This window comes from Hemicordylus capensis, chromosome 4 (genome assembly GCF_027244095.1).
Source record: "Hemicordylus capensis ecotype Gifberg chromosome 4, rHemCap1.1.pri, whole genome shotgun sequence".
In the NCBI taxonomy this organism is placed as follows: domain Eukaryota; kingdom Metazoa; phylum Chordata; class Lepidosauria; order Squamata; family Cordylidae; genus Hemicordylus; species Hemicordylus capensis.
This window is the reverse complement of record NC_069660.1, coordinates 53,410,246-53,432,543: the sequence shown is the minus strand read 5'-3', so window position 1 is coordinate 53,432,543 and position 22,298 is coordinate 53,410,246. Positions and strand designations below refer to the sequence as shown.

Genomic DNA, 22,298 nt, shown 5'->3' with positions numbered 1-22,298 from the left:
CAGGGGAATTGGGCTCTTGGGAAGGTTCTTCTCAACTGGGCTCAGTGTTTTCTCTGAATGCAATTTTTCCTCCCAGCAATTGAATTGTTGAAATGGAATTCTCTATCAGTGTTCCCTCTAATTTTTTTCCATCAGTGAGCGGAATGAGTTTTGTTCTGGGTGGCAGTATCAAGGCAATGTGTGCACATGTGTGTTTTTATGTGCCACTATAGGTACAGTGCACGCACGTACACAAACACTTGTCATTTATTTTGATTGATTGATTGATTTCTTTACCGCCCTTCCAAAAACTTCTCAGGGCGGTTTACACAGAGAAATAACAAATAAATAAGATGGATCCCTGTCCCCAAAGGGCTCACAATTTAAAAAGAAACATAAGATAGACACCAGCAACAGTCTCATTTTGTCTCAATATAAATGTGCCTCTAATATGTTTTTACAATTTCTTTAAGAAATATTTCTTAAAATAATCTCCCAGTCATGCATTTGCAGTATAGTGTAAAAATAACGTTGGATTTAAACTATTCGATACTTTCACAGAACTACATCTGAAATGAAGAATGCTGTTGAAACTTTATTCTATAAGAGTGTGATGATTTTAGTCAACATTATATATATTTCTTTTTAAATTATTATTGCATGTATAATGGTAGAGCATCAACATTAATTACCTTGACACACTAGGCACCCTCGTAACAAACAAATATACCACATTCATATGTAATTAAAATCCCAATAGGGTATTTGATTTAATACACAGATATGTTAAAGGGAATTTAAAGAGATAATATTAGAATAGGTTACATAATGGCACAGTGGGGAAATGCTTGACTAACAATCAGAAAGTTGCCAGTTTGAATTCCCACTGGTACTATATCGGGCAGTAGCAATATAGGAAGATGCTGAAAGGCATCATCTTGTATTATGTGGGAGGAGGCAATGATAAACCCCCCACCCCGTATTTTACCAAAAGAAAACCACAGGGCTCTGTGGGCGCCAGGAGTCAAAATTGACTTGACGGCACACTTTACCTTTAAAGGAAATTTATTTATTTCTATTTATAAGATATAGTAAAGGGATTTTTAAAAGATCACCGCTGAGAGGCTATGCATGCATGAAGGTAATGAACACAAAACTGGGAATAAAAGCAGTGATGCAGAGTCATGTTGGTGTATGGGAGCCTAAACTCTTTGGTAACAGAAGCACAGTGTGAACAATAATATTTGGCAACCTTGGCAGCACCAAAAATGTGAAACTGTACAAGAGGGTGTGCGGAATTAATAGCTATCACACAATAAATGAAGGAAGAGAGAGCATAGGAAGCAAAGGGGAGTTGGGAAAAGCAGATAGAGAAGGAACACACAATTAGAAGAGAAGAGAAGATGCTGTGGGAACATAGGAGACAAAAGAGAGATAGGGAAAGGAGAGAGAGAGAGAGAACCTTTCCCCATAGCTCCAGCTTCTCTTCCCACCCACCCACCCTCTCCACCTCTCTCTGCCCGCCGCTCGTGCTTTTGTGAAGAGAAGACGCTATGGTCTGTGCCAACAGACCCGGTCTGGCCGATGGCACCTGGAAATACCGGGATAAAGCCCCTTCTGGTGTCCCTCGGCTCCAAGAAGGCCCAAAGAGTCACCAAGCACACTGGAGATACTCCCCACCACAACTCTGCTACCCCCTACTAGCCATGTAGCCACTCACAAAAACCGCTGCAGCGGAGCCTCATTGTAAAGTCACTCCAGTCCTGTTGCTTTTTTGCTGCATTAGAAAGGAAATGAGAAGGTTCACCAGTGGGAATGACTCTGAGTCAGAGCTGCACAAGAGCCCAAGCGGCAGGCAGGGATTGGTGGAGATGTGGGCTCTTGCCAGGACAAGATCGATCTTGCCCTGACAAGAGACCACATGGTGGTGGCAGCAGCAAACAGGACTCTGGGAGGGAGTCAGGAGACAGATTATTCCCTGCACAAGAGCCTAAGCGGCGGGCAGGGAGAGGCCGAGGTGGTGGATGGGAGGGAAGGGAAGCTGAGACGATGGGGAAAGGTGGTGTCGGTGAGAGCCGAGGCACAGAGGAAGTGGCATTCTTGGGAGGGCCAAGGGAGCAGCAGCCAGCGGCAGGAGAGAGAAAGTGAGCAGCTCTAAAGGATTGCTGCGCCAGGGGCTTGGAGGGGGGAGGGGCGCACGCACGTGCAGCCATGCACCTTAGAGGGGATGTTGGTCTCTTTTGCCCCCTGCCCCATAATTCCCTGTGGCTTCCCAAAGACAGTCATTTGGGGACAAAAATAATCTCTCATTGCTTGAGAAATGTTCTTACCATCCTGTTCCTGAAATTAGACTCTGTCTTTTTGTGTTGGGTTGTTTTCATTACCACCAGCAGCATTATAACCTACTTCTATCCATTGATACACAGCAGGGCCGGACTGGGGGCACTGAGAGGGTGGTGGAATGTATGTGGGGAGGGGCCAGGTTTTGAGCAGAATGGGTAATTAATGGTGGGAGTTGGGGCACAGGGGTGTGGTGGGGCACACCAGGTGGGGTGGGGCGGATGGGGCACACCGGGAATATGCCCTGTTGCCCTATTGCCCTAAGGGCAGTCTGAGCCTGCTTCTCACGACCAATCAGAAGGAGAGGAGGTGGGGCTCTCTGGAAAGGGAGAGGAGGAAAAAGGAGCCGGATAGCTGGCGTGGGGAGAGCCCAGCAAGCGCAGCAGGGTGCACCAGGTGAGGGTGCACCGGGAATATGCCCTGCTGCTCAGTGAGCCATTCTGAGCCTGATACACAGTAGCTAAACTATGCCCCTGTGGATTCTGAATACCTAATTAGGGCTACCACCCAAAACGTCATCAATTAATCATATGAGGCTTAGTCTATTTGTTGATGAACTCTGCATAAATGTGAGTGTGACACAAAACTGTCCTAAAGAAATAATACAGTATACATGTGCTGCAGCAGACATAATCTTAGAAATGGTATTCCCGCTTCTGACAGACCCAGGAAATAATGCCACTTAAGATGGCACTTGCCACCTGCAATTTTAGAAATATTTGTTTTGAAAATTCATTTTGAACATGTCTGTGGTTAGTGTTGTGCAGGCATATTATCCAAGCTGGTCTGAAATCCCCAGTTATTGTTGTTGCCTACTGTTTTTTAACTGAGAAATGGTATTCATGTTGCTTCTGTAGGATAGTATTCATGTCAGTTGATGTTGCAGGGACTTGTGAAGTAAGAGTTTGTGGAAAAGAAGACTTCATTGTCTTATCTTGCAGGAGGAGAATATTTGTCTTCCAACCTTTTTTGGGGGTCTGAAAACTTGTAGCCAGTTGAGTTGAGGATGGGAACTGTTTTGAAACCTTAATTAAAACGCAGCTATTATCAACAGCTGCACTAATATCAAGGGCTGGCTTTTCTTTCTAAATCAATCCATAACACAGCTGCTCACAAAAAATTCACTCTTGTCTCAGCTTTAGTTTTAATAAACCAAGGCTGCATCATTAAGTTTATGTGGAATACAAACAGGCCAAGTGTATTCAAGGCTTCCAAGTACTGGAAAAGGTCTAAGCTTTCCAAGGAGCAACATCTGAAATGTCAAATTATTTCCTGTAACTTGTTAACCACTTATTCACTTGAGTAACTTGACAAGACATCAGATGCAAGTCCGGTGGATTTTAGTGGAAATTATTTCTAAGAAAGTGTTAGGCCTATACCCTTTGGCTTCAAAAAATGATTACATTCTGTTTGTTGGGTGTCTGGTATTCATTTCTCTCTATCACCAGCTTGTTTTAAACTAGTAGAATGCATAGGGTTTCTCTTTCATGCCCATGGTGCTTTCAATTAGAAATGCTGCAAAACTGGATTTAAGGTTTCCATGAAACTCTGTTAGGGAAGAATCCAAATCTTGACTCAGGCCAACTTTGTGAAGCTTACAGATTACACTTCCATCTTTCTAGAAGTGATTTATGGTTGCCATGTTTATATGTGATCACATGATGTGATTGATTAAAACCTGTCTACAACACACTTTCACTTTTATTTTCATCCGTTGACAGTGTAACGGTCATTCATACTCCTGCCTTTACCTCTCGTGTGGCTCTATACTTCTGTTTCTCCAGTGCTCATTCTTTAAAGAGATTTCCTATTTGAAGTCTTTTTCTCAGTGTTGTTCCAGAACGTAAATATTTAGGTTGTAATGCTTGCTAATCTTAAAATTAAATGGATTATCTCTGTTAAGTTTGACATGGTATGATAAGCTGTCATTGAAAGCAATTGGTTCAGGAGTATGTAACACACTGGAATGAATTTCAATTGGAGCTTTGTTAATTTTTCTTTTTCTTTACAGTCTTCCGTCAAGGGAAGTAAATGAATTTTGGGGGGTCAAGAGGCATACAGTAGGGTGCAGGCTTTGGTCCTGCAGTGACCTTGGAAGCAAATTCTTGGAAGCAAATCTTACTAGAGAGGCTTCACAAAAGAATACCAGAGCTTGGAGACTTGGGAAATAATCTGAGTCAAAAGAATATAAGTTTTGGATATGTCTCTGAAACTTTACTTATACACTATTGAAGGGTTTATGTGATCTTTTTCCTTTTTCTCTTTATTGCAATGAACGAGGATAGTAATAATATATGTGAGTGTAAATGGAAGAGAAAAGGAAGAGAAAAAGCCCTAAACATAAGTTAAACATAATAAGATACAACCAGCGCAGGAGGTAAAGAAAGGGTGCAGGTGACATCTCTTAAGGATATATATCTTCTGTTTCAAAGCATAGACAATTCATTAAAATTCAACCAAATAGGTGAAAATTCCTCTTTCACCTTGCCATCTGCGGGTGGGGGGAACAGTTCAAATGCTGACAAGGAACACATCAGTTATCCAAAGCTGGATAATTGACATGTGATCTTAATGGCAGTGTTGCCTTGAATAAAGTATTCATTCCGAACCTGGGAGATCTGGTTCAAATTGCTTTTTGATTAACCTCATGGGGAACTTCTCAGCCTCAACTTCTTGTTATACAAAATAGTGGCCTGCCTCAGAGATGAGAATGAGTGCATAAGGAATAGCAAGATGTGATATCAAAATATGATAGATATGATTTGGGATTAATGCGAAGCTCAATGCTTTTTCTTTGAAGGCTCTCCAAAAAGAGACACAAAGGGCGATCTGCCTTTTTAATTAAGATTTTTAGTCCCATCTTAAGAGCATGCTTAAGTGACTAGAATGAAACATACCAATAGTTTTTTCCAGCATTGTCACAAATCATAATATTGTATGGGTGTTTGTCAAATAGACAAAACCCAGCTTCCCATTTTGTAAAGATGTTTTGATCAAAAGTGATGTAATGATCTCACATGGGACCTAACCAATCACAAGCATTTAGTTGAAGCTCATCATTTAATTGTATACTTTTAAATATGTAGATTGAACTTGAATGTAAGCTGGAAGGTAAGAGACTGTGGTCATAGCCAAGTTTCCCAAGAATATGTGCAGAACTCTTTTTTATTAGGGCCAGAGCAGAATCAGTGGGATAACAAGGAAAAGGCATTTAACAGTTTTCAGCATATACTACCAAAAGAAAAAGAAAAGGCAGTAACAACACTTTTTTTGATGTCAGGCAAGTCTGATAGCCAAGATATATAAGATACATAGCATTGTTATACAGTACGGGTATGTTAGTAGACTGAGTGATTACTGAGCAGGGTAATACAAAACTACTCATAACATAAGTAAAGATTCCTAACCATCTCACCAAACCCCTGTAGCCTAGAATACTGAAATGCTGTTGATCATCGGAGGTAGAAGTAGTTGCTGCTGATATTGTGCTTCTGCTGCTTCTGACAGGTTCCATTAAGCTTCCTTAATAATATTGGCAATGCATATATTGGATCCTTGAAAGGAATGCATTTTTTGGCATGTGTGGCTATACTTTTTCTTCCATCTCCCTCAGCAAGTAATAGCCACTTTGATAATTTTGAAAGTATTTTCCAATGTAAGGATAAGCCAGTTCATCCTAACAAAATGGCTTTAATAGTGTTTGTAAATAAACCTTAGTTTTGGACTCATTCTTCAGTACAACATAATCAAGCTCGTCCTAATGCAAACCTGATGTCATAAGTACCAGTTACCAATGGGCATAATTAATAGGATTTTTGGCTCACAGTCTTAAATTGCAAATATACAAGTGGTTCCATGAAATTATAAACAAGGTCCATCAATTCTGACTTGCTGGATTCACAGTGTCCATTTTTACACCTGGCAGATTTCAGTGGCTACAGCTTTACTACTGGAATGTTAATACTGGTATTTCTTAATCAATAATTCTGTTTTCTTTCCCCCCCTTCTTATAGCATGAAAGACTTTCCAGGTAAGATCTTCAGTAAGCATGCTTTTATTAGGGATATGCAAAATGTTTCGAGCGCAAAACATGCCTTTTTGAGTTTTCTGAGCTCGAAACAAAACTCCCTTGGAATAAGGGAACTGTTTCATGCTAGAAACAAAATGACCCTGTTTTCCCAGGGAGAGTTGGTCTACCAATTGGGGTCGGTGGGTAGACCAGGCCTCCGCTCCAGACTTAGCCTGTCTTCCTGCCTCAGAGGCCTGGTCTACCTACCTCACACAGCCGGTAGACCAGTCCTCGTAGGCAGGCCAACATGCTAAGTTCGGAGCAGAGGCCTGGTTTACCCGACAACCCCAGTTGGTAGACCAGCTGTCCTCGGAAAAACAGCTCTCAAAATGGCACTTGAAACACTCTAAACATTTCGGGTTTGTTTAATCAAAACAGCCTGCTTGGCCGCTGTTTCTATGAAATATTTTGAGCATTTTTAAAGTTTCGTTTTGAGCTCGAAATGAAATGCAAAATCTGTTTCATGCACATCCCTAGCTTTTATTAATGCAGCTTACTACCATTTTTAATGAACAGCATTTTCTGCTAACTGCTTTGAAGTCAGAAGCGAATCTCCTGATAGCCCATCTCAAAAGGACTATCAGTTGTGGTAGACTCCCTTCCATATAATTGGAATGCCTTTTCCTTTCCCAGAATCAAATTTGTGTTGAAAGTCGGTAGCAAAAGGAGCTAAATCTTTTTGTGTCAGTTTGAGTGAAGCATTTCAAATTGTCCTCTTCCCTGCCTATCTGAATAGAGAACAATATTTCGGGGTGGGTGGGCTGGGGTGGACTTTTGCTGCATGTGAATAGGGCATTTCTTCTAAAATTGTTCCTTTCTGTTTCCTCATCTTGTTTTCTGAGATTACCCAAACATTAGGCTTTTTAAAAAAAAAGTGAGTGGGAAGGTGCAAGTTAGTAAGTGGTTATTAAAAGCAAGTGAAGTTACAATTTTAGATTGACAAGATATTTTGTCTGTCTCTAGGTTGGACACAGCAAGCTCAACCCCTGATACCTACAGCGATCGGCCCACAGGCCGGAGCAGTGCCTACACCAGGAGGGAGAATCGTTTGGCTGCCCTCAGCAGCAGAACAGAGGATGACAGTAGTAGGGATTATAAAAAAGTAGGTCACTGAAATGGACTGTCTTTAGTCCTTGCTTCGTTGTCCCTCCCCTTTCTCTCATCAATCTAACAAGCAGCAGTTTCAAGTGCAGCTTTCTTTGTAGAAAGCTGGGTTCTGTTAGAGAAGGAAAAATGTGTTTAAATATATGCATAAAGACCAAGACAGCATATTCCCAGTAAAGTACCAGTAATGTTAAGGGGCCTCTTAAAACCAAAAAGGAATTCATTTCATAAGTATTTTCTTTGGTCCAGATGAGAACATAAGTAAAACCATAACATAAATATAAGTAAACCAAGCAAACGAGTTCAATGCTGAGAACTGGGAGCATTTAGCAGGAATCTGATTAGTCTCCCCATCTTCTACCTCAACTGTGGGCTTGCCTTTAGCAGCTCATTATCTTTAACTTAATTTCCCATTGATAGGGAATATTGTTACACTATTAAATATATAGATTTCTGGTTAACATCAGAATACTTATCAACTTTTGTGCATCGTCCACTTGAAATATCAGTGTATTTCATTAGTCAAAACAACACATAATTTTGCTTATTACCAGAGAAAACAAAAAAGCATAACATCACTGGTGCAATTACATATTTTGATGATAACGGAGCAGGAAGATACTTGCTTCTCGGTGCACAACGAGTAAAAAACAAAAACACCATTTAAAACAAACTGCTTAAAATAATATAAAAACAAATGTAAAACAGTTCAGAACTATTTAAAACCAATTAAAAATTCTTAAGAGCAATTTAGAAACAAGTAAGTTTTTAGGGCGCTCTTGAAGGTTTTGCTTAGGAATAATTGGGTTAGAAAGCAGGGTAGTGCTTTCCCTTTCCAGAATGACATATCTGCTATGGACCCCCTGATTGTCTGCCATGGAAATGTGTACATAGCAGAACATTGTATAGGAGTATAGCAGAAAATGTTGTATGCACATGTGGGTTTTTTAATCTTCTCTCCTAAAATGAGAGAGAGAGCAGATATACCCAGTGCTATTGACTGTCAATCTATCTAGCTATATAATTCTCTAAGACGTACCCGTCGCTAATCCCATGTGTGGCAGCTCTCGTGAGAGTTCACAACTGAGCTGCCGTGAGGGGCAGAGGAAAGTGGCGGGGAGGAAGGGGGGAAGAAAGTGGTGGCAGGAGAGAAAGTGGTGGTGGCGGACAGGGGAGCTGAGAAAGTGGGGAGAGCCAAGAGGGAGGGGGAAGGAAGGAAGAGAACTAGAGGCACAGATGCTCTGTGCCCAGGCCAGCGAGTTAATATTATTGCATTAAAATCTGATGGCCTCTTGAGTTGACTGCAGGAGGTTGGGCAGCTTTCCTCTATTGCTGTTGATGTTTCAGTAGATTGACTCTATCTGAAATTGAGGAATAATTCTTGTTCTCTCTTCCCATTCAGCTCTATGAGAGTGCTCTGTCTGAAAATCAAAAGCTGAAGTCAAAACTGCAAGATGCTCAAGTGGAGCTTGTCGATGTCAGAGTAAAACTAGACAAGGTAGCCCAGGTGAGCAAATCTGGCAACATGTGGCATTACAGTATTGAAAATGTAGCTGGGAGGACTGAGTGCGTTTAGTGGCTCTGCTGTTGGGAGTTTAATAGCTTCTGAGGAGGACTATCTATTGTTTCTCAAATGAAGATAAAAATGATTTACACATCCCTTTTATTAAACCTAGTTTTGTAAGAACTTTTTATTTTTCATTTCAACAGCAGAAGCAAGAAAAAACTTCTGACCGTTCAAGTATGCTTGAGATGGAAAAGAGGGTATGTATTCCTGGTCTCCAGTGTGTCTGCTTATAATCTAACATGGCTTTAAAATGTATGCTAATTTTGAAAGAGAAATACTATTACAAAAAGTTGATTCTGTTCCTTTTCCAGGAATGGTTGGACAATACCCGACTCCTGATCTGTCTAGTTTCTCAGACTTATTTATCAGCACTTTTTGTTCACTGTAAAACAGTTCATTTCAACTTGCTACTGTATCATAAAATGCTGCAATTTAATACATTACTAGTAATTTGGCTCAGAAATTACTGTTGTATGGTAATTGATGCCAAATTATTTTTGAAAATGGATGAAATGAAATATACATTCATTTTTTCATAAATGACTAAAATAATATGTGACTCATTTGATTTACAAACGAGTCACAATACTGACACATTTTTTAAAAATCCAGGCAGTCCTCTTCAAAGGATAATGTCTCAAATGTTTACTATAATTTAGACTTCAAGTGATAACAGGCTTCATATGCAAACATTGAACTTATATTGAATCCTCTTTATCCATTATCTCAGAGCTGTTTCTTTAGGACTTGTTGTCCCTCAAAGTACTTTTCTTCAGACTAAGTAGCAAAAGATACTTGGAGTAAAATTTTGCTTTGTAAACCACTTCTAAAACCACTTTTTCTGAAACTAAAAATTTATGTACTAAAGCAGTATATAAATACTTCAATAATAGTTGTACTTTAAGTCCTGTATATTCATTCATATTTTCTCCCTCTCCCTCCCCGCTCACATTGCTGTATTCTCTCTCTCTCTCAGCCTTCAGGCACAGCTCAGTAGAAGAGTGTAAGGCATAAATGATTGAAGCCATCCTTCTATTTTGTTTCTGGAACTTTCTTAGACTTGGTGTACTTCTTCTCTTATGAGGTGCCACCTCATAGAGACCTGAAGCTCTCTAGTTAGGAGAGCAGTTTGATACAGATGTGTGTCTCCATTTTAGCAGGTTGGGACTGTTTCAGCATTACTTTAGTAATAGAATGCACCCAATAGAGAACTCTCAAACCAATTAGATAAATTATTCTGAGAGTGTTGATCAGCCCCTTCAACCATAGTCTGGGGCTGAGAGCTGGCTTTTTTCTCATAAGAGGCAGCAATCTAATGACAAGAACATTGGTTAACTGAGCAAAAAGGCACCTTTTAATGGTGACTCTCTTATATCTAGCAGAGGGAGAGCTACTGGCTGTTGCTGGTGTTTCTAGATTGCAAGGCCTTTTAGGACAGGGAGCTATCTTATTTATTATTCTACGTAAACTGTTTTTGTGAACACTTTTGTTGAAAAGCAAAATATAAGTATTAGTTATAATACTAATGAAGGCTAGAACAAACAGATCAGTCAGTTCAGATGTCACAATCAATCTTGGTTTATATTGTGACCTAAATTGGATGTGAATGTGCAGGTAGAAATGGGATGCTTAACACTGATTCCACATCACATCTGAACCAGGGGTGTGTGTGAGAGAGAGAGTAAGAGAGAGAGAGAGATACACTCACTCTCTTTCTGTATGTGAAAGAGAATGAACTGTGTTCATGAACAACAAATAGGGCTTTGCCAATTTTTTTTTTTTTTTAAATGAAGGATTGTATTCTGCTTGGGAAACCACTCATTCACACCGTCTGTCTTTGTAAAAAAAATAGCTAGCATGACTACATTTCCACAAGTAACATGCAAGATCATCACTGTGAACATATTGCTTTCTAAACAGGAGAAACGAGCTCTTGAGCGGAAACTCTCTGAAATGGAGGAAGAGATGAAGGTATGAAAATGTCCTCACTTGTGTTTCTCCCTGTGCCTAGTGGTATTGTTACAGATATACAGTGCTGCAATGGCAATTTCTTGGCGCCAGTCAAACCTTTAGGTCCCAACACAGCCTAATAAACTTGTAGGTAGAATGTTGAGCTAAGGCTGGAGTGCCTTGGATTCAAATCCCCGTTTAGCCACAAAACTCACTGGGTGACCTTGGACCAGTCACTAGCTCATGGCCTAACCTACTCATGTGGTTATTGTGAAGACAGATGCAGGGGATGTATAAACCTACTTGAGCTTCTTGGAAACAAATGGCTCCCCACACCATTTCTACATTTTAATTGTATGGTTTTCCTTTGGATTTTGTATGCCTTGGATAGGCCTGAATTCTGGTGCTCCTTAACAGTGAAACCCTAACTGCTGAATTGTGGCCCTTGTTATTACCAGGGCTATGGTCTGAAAGCACATGATGCAGCAACCTACCTAAACCAAGCAAATCTGAGTCTAGTCAGTGCTTGGATGTGAGACTCCCTGGGAATTCTCTTTGAGTTAATCATGGAAGAAAGGTGGGGTATAAATGCAATAAATTATAGTATTACAGAGCCTGAGTTTCCGTGTCAAAATACTCTTCCAGACCAAGGTAGAGTAGAATGACTTCTGAGAATGCAGAAGTGGTTCGTCACTGCACTGGTAAAAACATTAGGCATTACATAGAAGTAGGCTTGTACAGGTGCAAACAGAAGTTACCTCGATGCAGTAATCACAGCAATAAGATGAAAAGTGTGTATGCAAAGCCCTAAGGCAAGGGCTCTGCATGAAATCATACAGCAGCTCTTTATCAAACTGTCACTTAAAATGCAGCAGTTTTTTACGGCAACTTCAGTGTTAATAAATGTCGAGTTTGAGTAATGATAGTTTATGAGCAAGAAAACAACATATTCCCCTATTCCCCATTGCATAGCTTCTCCATAAAGATTGTGATTATCTTAAATTGATTAATCACCTCATATATGTTTGCTGGGAAATGTTGGAAGTTTACATATCATTGTGTGCACTATGTATACACATATTAGAAAACATAACATAATGTGTAGAAAATTGCAAGCATAACTAAGGGTCACTTGCTATATTACCAGTCCGATATCGTAAGGCCTTTGGCTTTAAAAGACTCATAATTCCTAGGAAGCCAATTCCTGCTTCCTCTGTGCAACCATTATGTCTAGGGCAGGAGGAGGCAACTTTAGCTCTACAGCTGTTGTTAAACTAGAACCAGGGGCGGAGCCACCATTGGGTGAAAGGGTTCAAAGAACCCAAGCCACCAATGGCGAGAAGCCACCAAGAGAGCCCCGCCCTGTGTGACTCGGGCTCCATAGGAGCCCAGAGCAAACTCCCACGTCCGGGCCGCCGAGAGCCCAGGCAAACTTTCTGCCAAGTATTTCAGGCAGCTCCGACTGCCTAATAGAATGTTTTTCCCTTCCTCTCCCTCTCTGGAGGGAGAAAGAGAGAAAACGTCCTATTCGGCAGCCGACCCTGCCTGAAATGATGCTCCGAGAGCTCGTTTGGGCTCTTGGCAGCCCAGGCCATTCCCCCTTGCACATGACAAAGTCACATGACAAGGGGGCGTGGCCTGGGCTGCCGAGAGCCCGAACGAGCTCTCGGAGCGTCATTTCAGGCAGGGTCGGCTGCCAAATAGGACGTTTTCCCCTCTCTCTCCCTCCAGAGAGGGAGAGGAAGGGAAAAACATTCTATTAGGCAGTCGGAGCTGCCTGAAATACTTGGCAGAAAGTTTGCCCGGGCTCTCGGTGGCCCAGGCGTGGGAGGGGGGAGTTCGCTCTGGGCTCCTATGGAGCCCAAGCCACGCCCTGTGTGCATGACGTCACGCGCATGGGCATTTAGGAAGGGGCCGCCGAGCGGGGCTGGACACAGGCCGCCGCTCGGCTGGCTCTGCGCCTGACTAGAACTATTATCCCCAGCCACAATAAATGGGAACTCGGTCCTTGGGGACACAATAACTTCCCTGATCTTATTTGCATCCTTCCCTTATTTTCCTCTGGATGACAGAGAGAGGAGGGAAGCAAAGCACGAAGGGAAAGAGCAGCAACTGGCTTAGCTCCTCCCATGCTCTGACCAGCTGAGCAAAACTGGGCTCCAGAAAGTCATAGTGCAAGCAAGTCTTGGGTAGGTTTGGCAGCGCTATTCCTCAGATAGGCGCGTGAATGCACAGCATTAAGAAGCACAAGAAAAGCCCGTGACCCAGCAGTGGAGAGAAGGGAAAGTGAGAGGGGTGATGGATTCTCAGGGTTTAAGCAGAGCAGCCCCACATACCATGATCCTTTGGGCAAAACACACACAGGACCGGGTCTCACGATCCATGAGACCCAGTTTGGGGCGGTGAGTGTGAAGAGCGGGCTAAGCCCGCTCTCCCCACTCACGAGCGGGGAGGGAGCCCTGGGTGGCCAGATCAGCTGCCCACATGATTGCTGGCTCCGAGACGGAGCCGGCGGGGGCTGGGGAGCTCGTGGGCCATGCAGCTCCCGCAAGCCCCAGTATGCCTTGCGCGAGTGCACAGGGCATATTGGGGAGACCCCCGGAGCCGGGAGGTGGCTTTTCGTCTCCTGGTTGGGGGTCTACTCACGAGTAGCCAAGGCACGGAGCCACGCCGTGGCCACTCACGAGCAGATAGCCCGGGTTTGCGGAGCGCTTGCTCCGCAAACCCGGGCTAAGGGCAGGGGTTCTCGAGTGGGTTACCCACTCTAGAACCACTGGGCTCGCAGCCGAGCCTGATGGTTCTGATGAATGACAAAAATTGGGCTAGGCTTTCCTAGCCCGATTTTTGCGATCGTCAGAATAGCCCCACACAGTCACATTCACACACAATTTTTTAAAAGGTGCCATCCATGTACCCTCTTAGTGAAAGTTAGGCATCCACCCTCATGAAGATGCTCTAGCTCAGCGCACTGCTCTCATCTTCCTTTCTTCCTTCCATGCCTTTCCCCTCTGGCTTTTGAAAATGCCAGAGGTGGAAATAAAGTAGCTGTGCTGGTGCCAGTGTGCTGCCAAATAAAGTGAGGAAAGTGGAGGGACCTGCAGGGGGCAGGAAGTACTGTATCTACTGGGGAGGGAGAGGAAAGAGCTGGCAGTGAAGGAGCAGTGCACTGCTTGGGAGGTGGGGAGAAAGAGCCAGGGTAGTGGGGGCAGTTCAGATGTGAATTGGGCAAATTGGGTTATACAGTGTGCGCCAAAAGTGCACACTTAGGGACAGTGAGAACACAATGTGAAGAATGGCGTGTAAAATTCCATTCCTTACAATGGAAGCTCAGGGCAGAACAACTTATGCTCCTCCAGAATGTGAAGTTCATTTTCTGTTCTGTCATCTTAGTGGGGGGCATAACTAAGGGGGTTGTCATGACAAGCTCCTGACCTTCAAAAATTTACCACTATACTGCTAGCTCCTCCATATCTCCCAAAATTATTCCTGTCAGTGCAAAATTAAAATAGCTTTGGTGTTCTCTTTACTCTGAAACGCAGTTCAACAGACTTTTGTACAAGGTATGATTTTCCCCCTCATGGCAGCTTTGGGGGAAATGTTGTACACTTGTATTACTTCCTGGTCATTCATTTTTCCCGACTCCAAAATATCACTTGAAGCTAGTGGATCCATTGGTAGAACAGTAAATATATAAGAGGTGTTGGGCAGTATCTGGTTTTCTTGCATCCCCATTTGGGCTTTCCATCTATTTGAAACTGACAGAACTGCTCTATAGTTGGAGTAGCAATTTGCCCCTTCAGGCAACTCCTTTGACTTGCCTTTCCTCTCCCCCCCCCCCGCCCCCCCCACATCTGTACTGAAGAACTACTGTCTTCCTGCTACTGCAATTCCTGGTAAATGAAGAGGCGATGTGTTGTGCTACCCTGGTGATGTAAAAGCATTAAGCTGACTTTGCACTAGTATATTGGTTCCTGTAATATGCAAATACTTCTCTTTCCAGAATATGTCTTTGTTCTTTTGTCTGCTTCGTGGTGCTTATTTCCCTTTTGTATAAGAACCAAATAGAACATAGCTTCATTGCTATGAACAACAAGAAATTTCTCTGCTTCAAGAAGCTGCTGGACGGACCCCTGAAACTGATGAAAGCCATTTCCTGCCTTGCTGGAGATGGTTTCAATTTCATATTGCCCTTCAAAAGGGCTTCAGATGTTTTTACTGAGTGTGATAATTCTTTGAAGTCTTGCTTCATTTGGATTTCAATTTATCTCTATAAAGAAATATGTCAGCAGCTGAAGTCCATATTAAACCCTGTTCTGGAATCCACAGTTGTAGGAGAGAGGCTGAGATATTGATCCTTCAAAGCACTAGGCTGAACCAGTAATGCACCCTCTTTAAAGGTTATGTTAAAGTATCATTATTCACATGGTAAACTCTTAAAGAATTAAAATAGCAATACAGAGGAACAAGCTTGCCACTATGTTAATGAAATATCATCATCATCATCATCATCATCATCATCATCATCATCATCAAGATGGGACTGAATAGAGAAATGAGAAGAATAGATGAATTTTGCAGAAGTGTGCTGCACATGATGCACTCTGCTGTTGCTGTGAATGTATGGCGTGACTAGCGGAAGACGAAAGCAGTCGTAAAAAGTGCACATTTTATCCTATAGGACTGTTTGCTGAAGTATACAGCTGTGAAGTGTATAGCAACAGTGAAAGTGATAGAAGTATGAAAGTAGTTCATAGTTTTACTACCATTTCCATTTATTGAAGCAATATTTAAAATGAATACATAACCTTTTGTTCACCTGTGTGTAGTGGTGATAATACAGGCCATATCTGCTTTTCTGGACTGGCATCCATTTCATGTATTGCATGCCCTAACTGTCCACAGCTTTTTATAGCCAGAGTCGTCTTGTGGTGCTAAAGCAAATTTGCATGCACCCTGCCTCCATTCCCTCCTGTGCTTTTGTTACATTTTGGCCTATTACTTGTCCAGAAACTCCCCTTTAACTGTGCTTTAACTTTTTTATGCTATCAGCAACTCACTTAGAAGATGACATGGAAGGCTGAGCTTTACTCTCAATTTCAGCAGTGTTGGTAAACTTTCAGGATTACTTGATCATACAGTGGTTCTCAGCTTCACTGCTCAGTTATATAAACTCAGTCATCTGGAATTTTGAGCAATTAAGCCTTGCAATTGCCCTATCTTTTGATAAGTGGGATACTGATAGACTCTACAGTGCTGTTTTCAGTAATCAAACTTGTGTTGATGCATTCACTTGGTTGTCTGGACTTTGATTCTTGCTCCTATGTAACATAACAACCATGAGCCTGTGAACGACTGAATTAATGCAGGATGAGTCAGGCATGTCAGCTTTGCCTTCAATCAATGCCTAAATGCAAGGAGCACAAGAGGGCAGGGGAGGGAAGAGGGCAGCACTAGAACTAAAGGGGAAAGTAATAGACTGTTGCAAATATATTGCAAAATTCCAGGATATGTTGAGCGATGTGCTCAAAGTATCTTCATGGTCTTTTGGAACAGTGTCATTTCTTAATCCTTTTCCTCACTGAAGAGCACAAAGCTTGTTGGGATCTTGTAATGTAATGTTGTATAAAATAATCAATCAATAACTTTTCTTTGCTATGTGGGATGGGGCATAAGGAGAATGTTAGGCATTGGACTGCTATGTTTATCTTGCAAAGCAATCACAAATAGATTGATGATCACTGTTGTGTGTTACTTAGTGCATTTTTACTGGTTTTATTCACCAGTTTTATCAGTTTAATATTCTAAGTTAAGAAGAAACAAGTTCACATGAGCTGTACTCTTAAATATCTGTCCAAAATGTTAGAGGGTTTTTTGGTTGCAGTCTAGATTGAATCAATATGCTTTGAAGGTGAAAAAAACACCAAATAAATGAAGGATGGCATGGAATTGAATGGAATGCATATTGCCATTATATCCCTAAGGACTTGCTGCCCCAAATAATCAATATAACCTGGTTCTAGATTTTAAAACCATTAGTGCTTTTTATATTGACTGGAAAGCTTTTTTATCTCACAGTCCATAGCCTTCCTCAGGCACTACATCATCTTCACTGATCACTTTAAAAAGTTTTGCTTAAGTTACAAATCAATTTGGAAAGGTTAAAACTTCTGTTCTTGGACCCTGCTTGCTGTTTGCAGTAGATTCTGAGATTTATCTATAAAGCTTGTGCATCAGTGTCCACCCCCTTGGTTTACTTTATGGTACAAATTGGGTTGTGATTTCTCTGTCCACCCTCTCCACTCCATGCATAATTTTATACACCTCGATCATGTCTTCCCTTAGTTGCCTCTTTTCCAAGGTAATGAGCCCCAGATGCTGTAGCCAAGCCTCGTAAGGAAGGTGTTCCAGGCCCCTGATCATTTTGGTTGCTGCCTTCTGCACTTTTTCCAGTTCTACAATATCCTCCTTAAGATACAGTGATCAAAGCTGTACACAGTACTCCAGATGTGGCCACACCATAGATTTGTATAAGGGCATTGTAATATTAGCATTTTTATTTTCAGTCCCCTTCCTAATGATTCCTAGCATGGAATTAGCCTTTTTCACAGCTGCCATACAGTGAGACAACACTTTCAATGAGCTGTCCACGTCCACCCCCCCCCCGAGATCCCTCTCCTGGTCAGTTGCTGACAGCTCAGATCCCATCAGCATCTGAAATTGGTGGTGTTTGTCCCAATCTGCATCACTTTACACTTGCTAACATTGAACCGCATTTGCCATTTTGTCGCCCACTCACCCAGTTTGGAGAGATCTTTTTGGAGTTCCTCACAATCGATTGTGGATTTCACTACCCTACATGGTTTAATGTCATCTGCAAATTTGGCCACTTCACTGGTCACCCCAACTTCTAGATTGTTTATGAACAAGTTGAAGAGCACTGCTCCCAGTAACGATCCCTGGGGGACCCCACTCCCTACCTACCTCCATTGTGAAAACTGTCCATGTATTCCTACTCTCTGTTTCCTGACCTTCAACCAGTTACCAATCCATACATGAACTTGTACCCTTATCCCAGGACTGATAAGTTTACTCAAGAGCCTTTGGTGTGGAACTTTATCAAAATCTTGATAAAGATTTTATCAAATCTTTATCAAGATTTTATATTTTTTATTTATTATTAAATAAATTTATTTAATAATAAATAATTTTTATTTATTATTAAAGAGTCACCTTGGCTACTTTCCAGTCCTCTGGTACAGAGCCTGATTGTAAGGACAAGTTATATATTTTTGCTAGGAGATCGGCAATTTCATATTTGAGTTCCTTCAGAACTCTTGGGTGGATGCCATCTAGCCCTAGCAATTTGTTAATGTTTAGCTTTTCAAGAGCTTTCCTTGTTACCTCAAATTGGCCCAGTTCCTCAGCCGCTGAAACCTGAAAAGCACAATTCTGAGAGGGCATATGGTCAGTTTCCTCTGCTGTGAAGACAGATGCAAATAACTCATTCAGCTTCTCTGCAATCGCCTTATCCTCCTTAATAATCCCTTTCACACTATCATTATCTAAGGGTCCAACTGCCTCCCTGGCAGGTTTTCTACTTTTGATATATTTAAAGATTTTTTTGTTATTCCTCTTGACACTTCTAGCTATATACTCCTCAAACTTTCTTTGCATTTCTTTTGCCAGAGTTTATGTTCCTTCCTATTCTCTTCATTTTGGCAGGACTTCCATTTTCTGAAGGAAGTCTTCTTCCCTTTTTATAGCTTCCCTGCCTCAACTTGTTAGCCATGCTGGTGTCCTCCTGAACTTGGTGGTAATTTTCCTCCTCCTTGATATACATTCTAACTGTGCTCCTAGTACTGTGGTTTTAAATAAGGATCACTGATTTGATCCTCCTGACTTTCCCTTTCAACTTCCTTCTTACCTTGGTCTTTGACCTTGGTATGATTTAGGGGTGAGAGAACCGGCACAGTTTGAAGGCTCAACCTCAGAACTGACCGGGCCAGTTTGAAGCCCCTAATTGTGAGTAAAATGGCTTACTTTACAGCTTCTTGCGGCTGCCGTGGGCTGGTAGGAGTTTGGGAGCTGCCGTGGGTGGTGGCTCCCAAACTCCCACCAGCCTCCCCTTAAGTCTCCAAAGCCAGTTTGTGCTACCTTTAGTCCATTTCGGGCCTGTGCATGAGGCCCTTATTTTTACCTTTGTGCATGTGCACAGGCCATTTGCATTACCATGAACTGAACTGGGAAAACTGATTTTGTCCACACCCTGTGGTTAATTACTAATTGTGCAACAGTCATCACTTTTCCTTTCTGGTCCTTTGGTCACAAAGGCGCACATGCGCAGCATGATGTATGCGGCACACACGCGCCAGCGGCAGAGACGAGCGCACGAGCCGCGAAGGGCACATGTGCGCCGCCAGCTCTTTGTAGTTTAAGGCTTACAGAGACAACGACGGGGGCAGGGGCGGCAGGGAGGAACTCTGCCGCCCCAAGAACGTTTTTAGAAGCACCAGCGCCGGAGGGGGAAGAGCGGCAGGGGGGAGTACTACCGCCCCCCCTTAAAGAGACACTCCCCCGCCCTTCTGAACCGCCGGAATTCCGGACTGGTCCAGAGGCCTTTTCTATGGCCCCGGACCGGTCCGTGCACACCACTAATTAGGCCTTCTCAGTTTGTTGCTCCTAGGTTGTGAAACACACTCCCCGTGGACATAAGGGATTATCTTCCCTGGAGGCCTTCAGGAGAACATAAGAACAGCCCTACTGGATCAGGCCCATGGCCCATCTAGTCCAGCATCCTGATTCACACAGTGGCCCACCAGATGCCACTGGAAGCCTACAGGCAGGAGTTTAGGGCATGCCCTCCCTCTTGATGTTACTCCCCTGCAACTGGTAGAGGCATCAGAGGCTTCTAATGATTTTTAGTTTTAGTTTTAATTTTAATCTGGTTTAAATAGGGTTTTTTATTTTGTTTTATGTGTGTTTGATTTTAATGTAAACCACCCTGGGCCACTTTAGGAAGAGCGGTATATAAATAAACCATGTACTCAGGTTGTACATAGGAAGTTGCCATATACTGAGTCAGACCATTGGTCTATCTAGCTCAGTATTGTTTTCACAGACTGGCAGTGGCTTCTCCAAGGTTTCAGGCAGGAATCTCTCTCAGCCCTATCTTGGAGAAGCCAGAGAGGGAACTTGGAGCCTAGATGCTCTTCCCAGAGTGGGAATATCTTACAGTGCTCACAATTCTAGTCTCCCTTTCAAATGCAACCAGGACAGACCCTGCTTAGCTAAGGGGACAAGTTATGCTTGCTACCACAAGACCAGCTCTCCTCTCCTCTTGTACATACGTGTGTGTGTGTATGTATGTATGTAACACACACACACACACACTGAAAAGTATGTTGTATTAGATTCTTACAATCTCTTCTTCTAATTTCTATCACAAGCATATTCTATCTTGTATATTTGGGTGTGCTAATCTAATGTTGTCTAACATCAGAATATTTAATAGTTATGCAGGAGAATATGAGTCTAGTTGATTCTTTCAATATTATTATTCTCCCCACTCCACTTCCTCAACTTTACTTGCTTTAGAAATGGCTCATCAACTATATCCTACCATTGTGTTGTCCTTGCTGTCCCATAAAGACATTTCATTACATAGAAATCTTGAGTAGGTAAATTCACTGCCCCACTATGTACGGTTTGAATGGGCCCATTTAAGACTTTTCTGTGCAGCTTTATTCTAACTTTTACACTGTACTGAAAGAGAAACCTCTTTTAAATATTTCTCACTTTAGAAAACTGGTTCTTCTTAGATTTCTGTTGCTACAAAAACCCTAATTGTCTGTATACTTTACCAATGATACTTGGAATTTGGAGTCAATACAGAATTTTATTCCTGTTTCATAATAGAAAAAAGGGGTAGTCGAACCAATGAAAGTGCCTAAATTGGCATGAATAAGTTAGAAAAAGACATATTGACCATTTTCCATTGTAGTGCTATGTCCATACACACACAAGAAAATGTATTTTGATATTTAGAGAGGTGTGTGTGCATGAGAGAGGGGGGTTCTATACATATGGTGTTTAGCTAAATGAGGGATCATGAAGTACTGGAGTGGTGTTCTTATGGACAGCCTGGACTGTAAGGGTCTTTCATCTTGGAAGAATTCTGAGCATTGCTAACCTGTACAAACTAACTTCCCTTTGCCACAGCATGTTGTGAAGGTGATTGCTTTTAATACAATCCACTTAGCTTCAACCATATCCATTTTTACTTTTACGAAGCTGCTTTGGTCAGGACGAGGGTCATATGAAGAGATGTATGAAGGTCCTTAACTGTCCTATTGGTACTCTTCAGACTAGGATTAGTTGACTGTTAATAACTTGCAAAGAAAGTGCTTTGAACAGGGGTTCCCTTGTGTGGTTTGCAGGCACAACTAAGTTTAGCACATTAACCTACAGAGCATAATGTGCCACCTTTATGGTAGTAGGTTCCCACCACCCATTACATGTAAAATTTGGCTAAAATCAAGCCCAAAGAAAGAGAAGAGCATCCCTGGTGTGTGTTTCTTTTTCAGTCTTTCTAATGCTTCAGTGTGTTGTCCAGCTTCTTGGTACTTTCGCTACTCTCCACCTGTCATTGCTGCACTCTTTTTTTCTTGCTTGTCAATTGAATTCATGTTTTGTTCTGTTTTATATCCTCTGTGTTTTGTCTTTGTCTGTCTCCTCCATGTTTCACTTTGCAGAACCTCCACCAGCTCAAACAGATTCACTCTTTGAGGCAAATGAATGAGCAGCTGCTGGCCGAAAACAGGGCTTTGACCCGGGTTGTAGCCAGGCTCTCGCAATCCGCTGAGCCCCCAGAGTCAGAAGAACTATAGCATCTCCCCCTCCAGTTGAACCTCTCTTCTCCTTCCACTCTTCCAGGCAGGTCTTTGCTCTTATTGTCTGTCAGAGCTATCCATCACTTTTTCTAAATTCTTCCTATACGTGTCCAATAAGGAATATGACACTTAAATAGCAGTGTGAAAATATTTTCCTATTAAAATACTGTTTGTGATAACTTACATTTCGAACTCCTGCAAGGTACCATCTTTGTCTCAGAGGTACAACACTTCATTTGTATATTTCCTCTCAGATAGGTTCTGCATCAAGTATTCCCCCCACCCCCCAGCAGAATGGTAATTTCTTCAGACTTTGCTTCCCCCTTTTAAAATATATCCTTGTAATAAGGGGGTGAATGAAACAAGTAGAGTAGACATGCAGAAATCTAGTGTTCTGGTT

The 22,298-nt window shown here is 42.1% G+C and overlaps 1 protein-coding gene across 9 annotated transcripts in view; it reads left to right on the top strand.

The window, feature by feature from the left end:
• Positions 1-22,298, top strand: part of PPP1R12B (protein phosphatase 1 regulatory subunit 12B) — a 161,123-nt gene that overhangs the window by 129,082 nt on the left and 9,743 nt on the right. For 4 of the 9 annotated variants that reach the window (XM_053247059.1, XM_053247062.1, XM_053247064.1 and 1 more), the window contains 6 exons: positions 6,333-6,349; positions 7,352-7,490; positions 8,895-8,999; positions 9,203-9,256; positions 10,980-11,030; positions 21,761-21,941. The exons of 1 other annotated variant lie outside the window; for it this stretch is intronic. In XM_053247059.1, the coding sequence (XP_053103034.1) occupies positions 6,333-6,349; positions 7,352-7,490; positions 8,895-8,999; positions 9,203-9,256; positions 10,980-11,030; positions 21,761-21,895 (501 nt within the window). In that variant the 3' untranslated portion in view covers positions 21,896-21,941. Of the gene's footprint in view, positions 1-6,332; positions 6,350-7,351; positions 7,491-8,894; positions 9,000-9,202; positions 9,257-10,979; positions 11,031-21,760; positions 21,942-22,298 lie in introns of those variants that run through there. 4 more of the 9 variants (XM_053247061.1, XM_053247060.1, XM_053247070.1 and 1 more) reach the window with 2 other exon arrangements.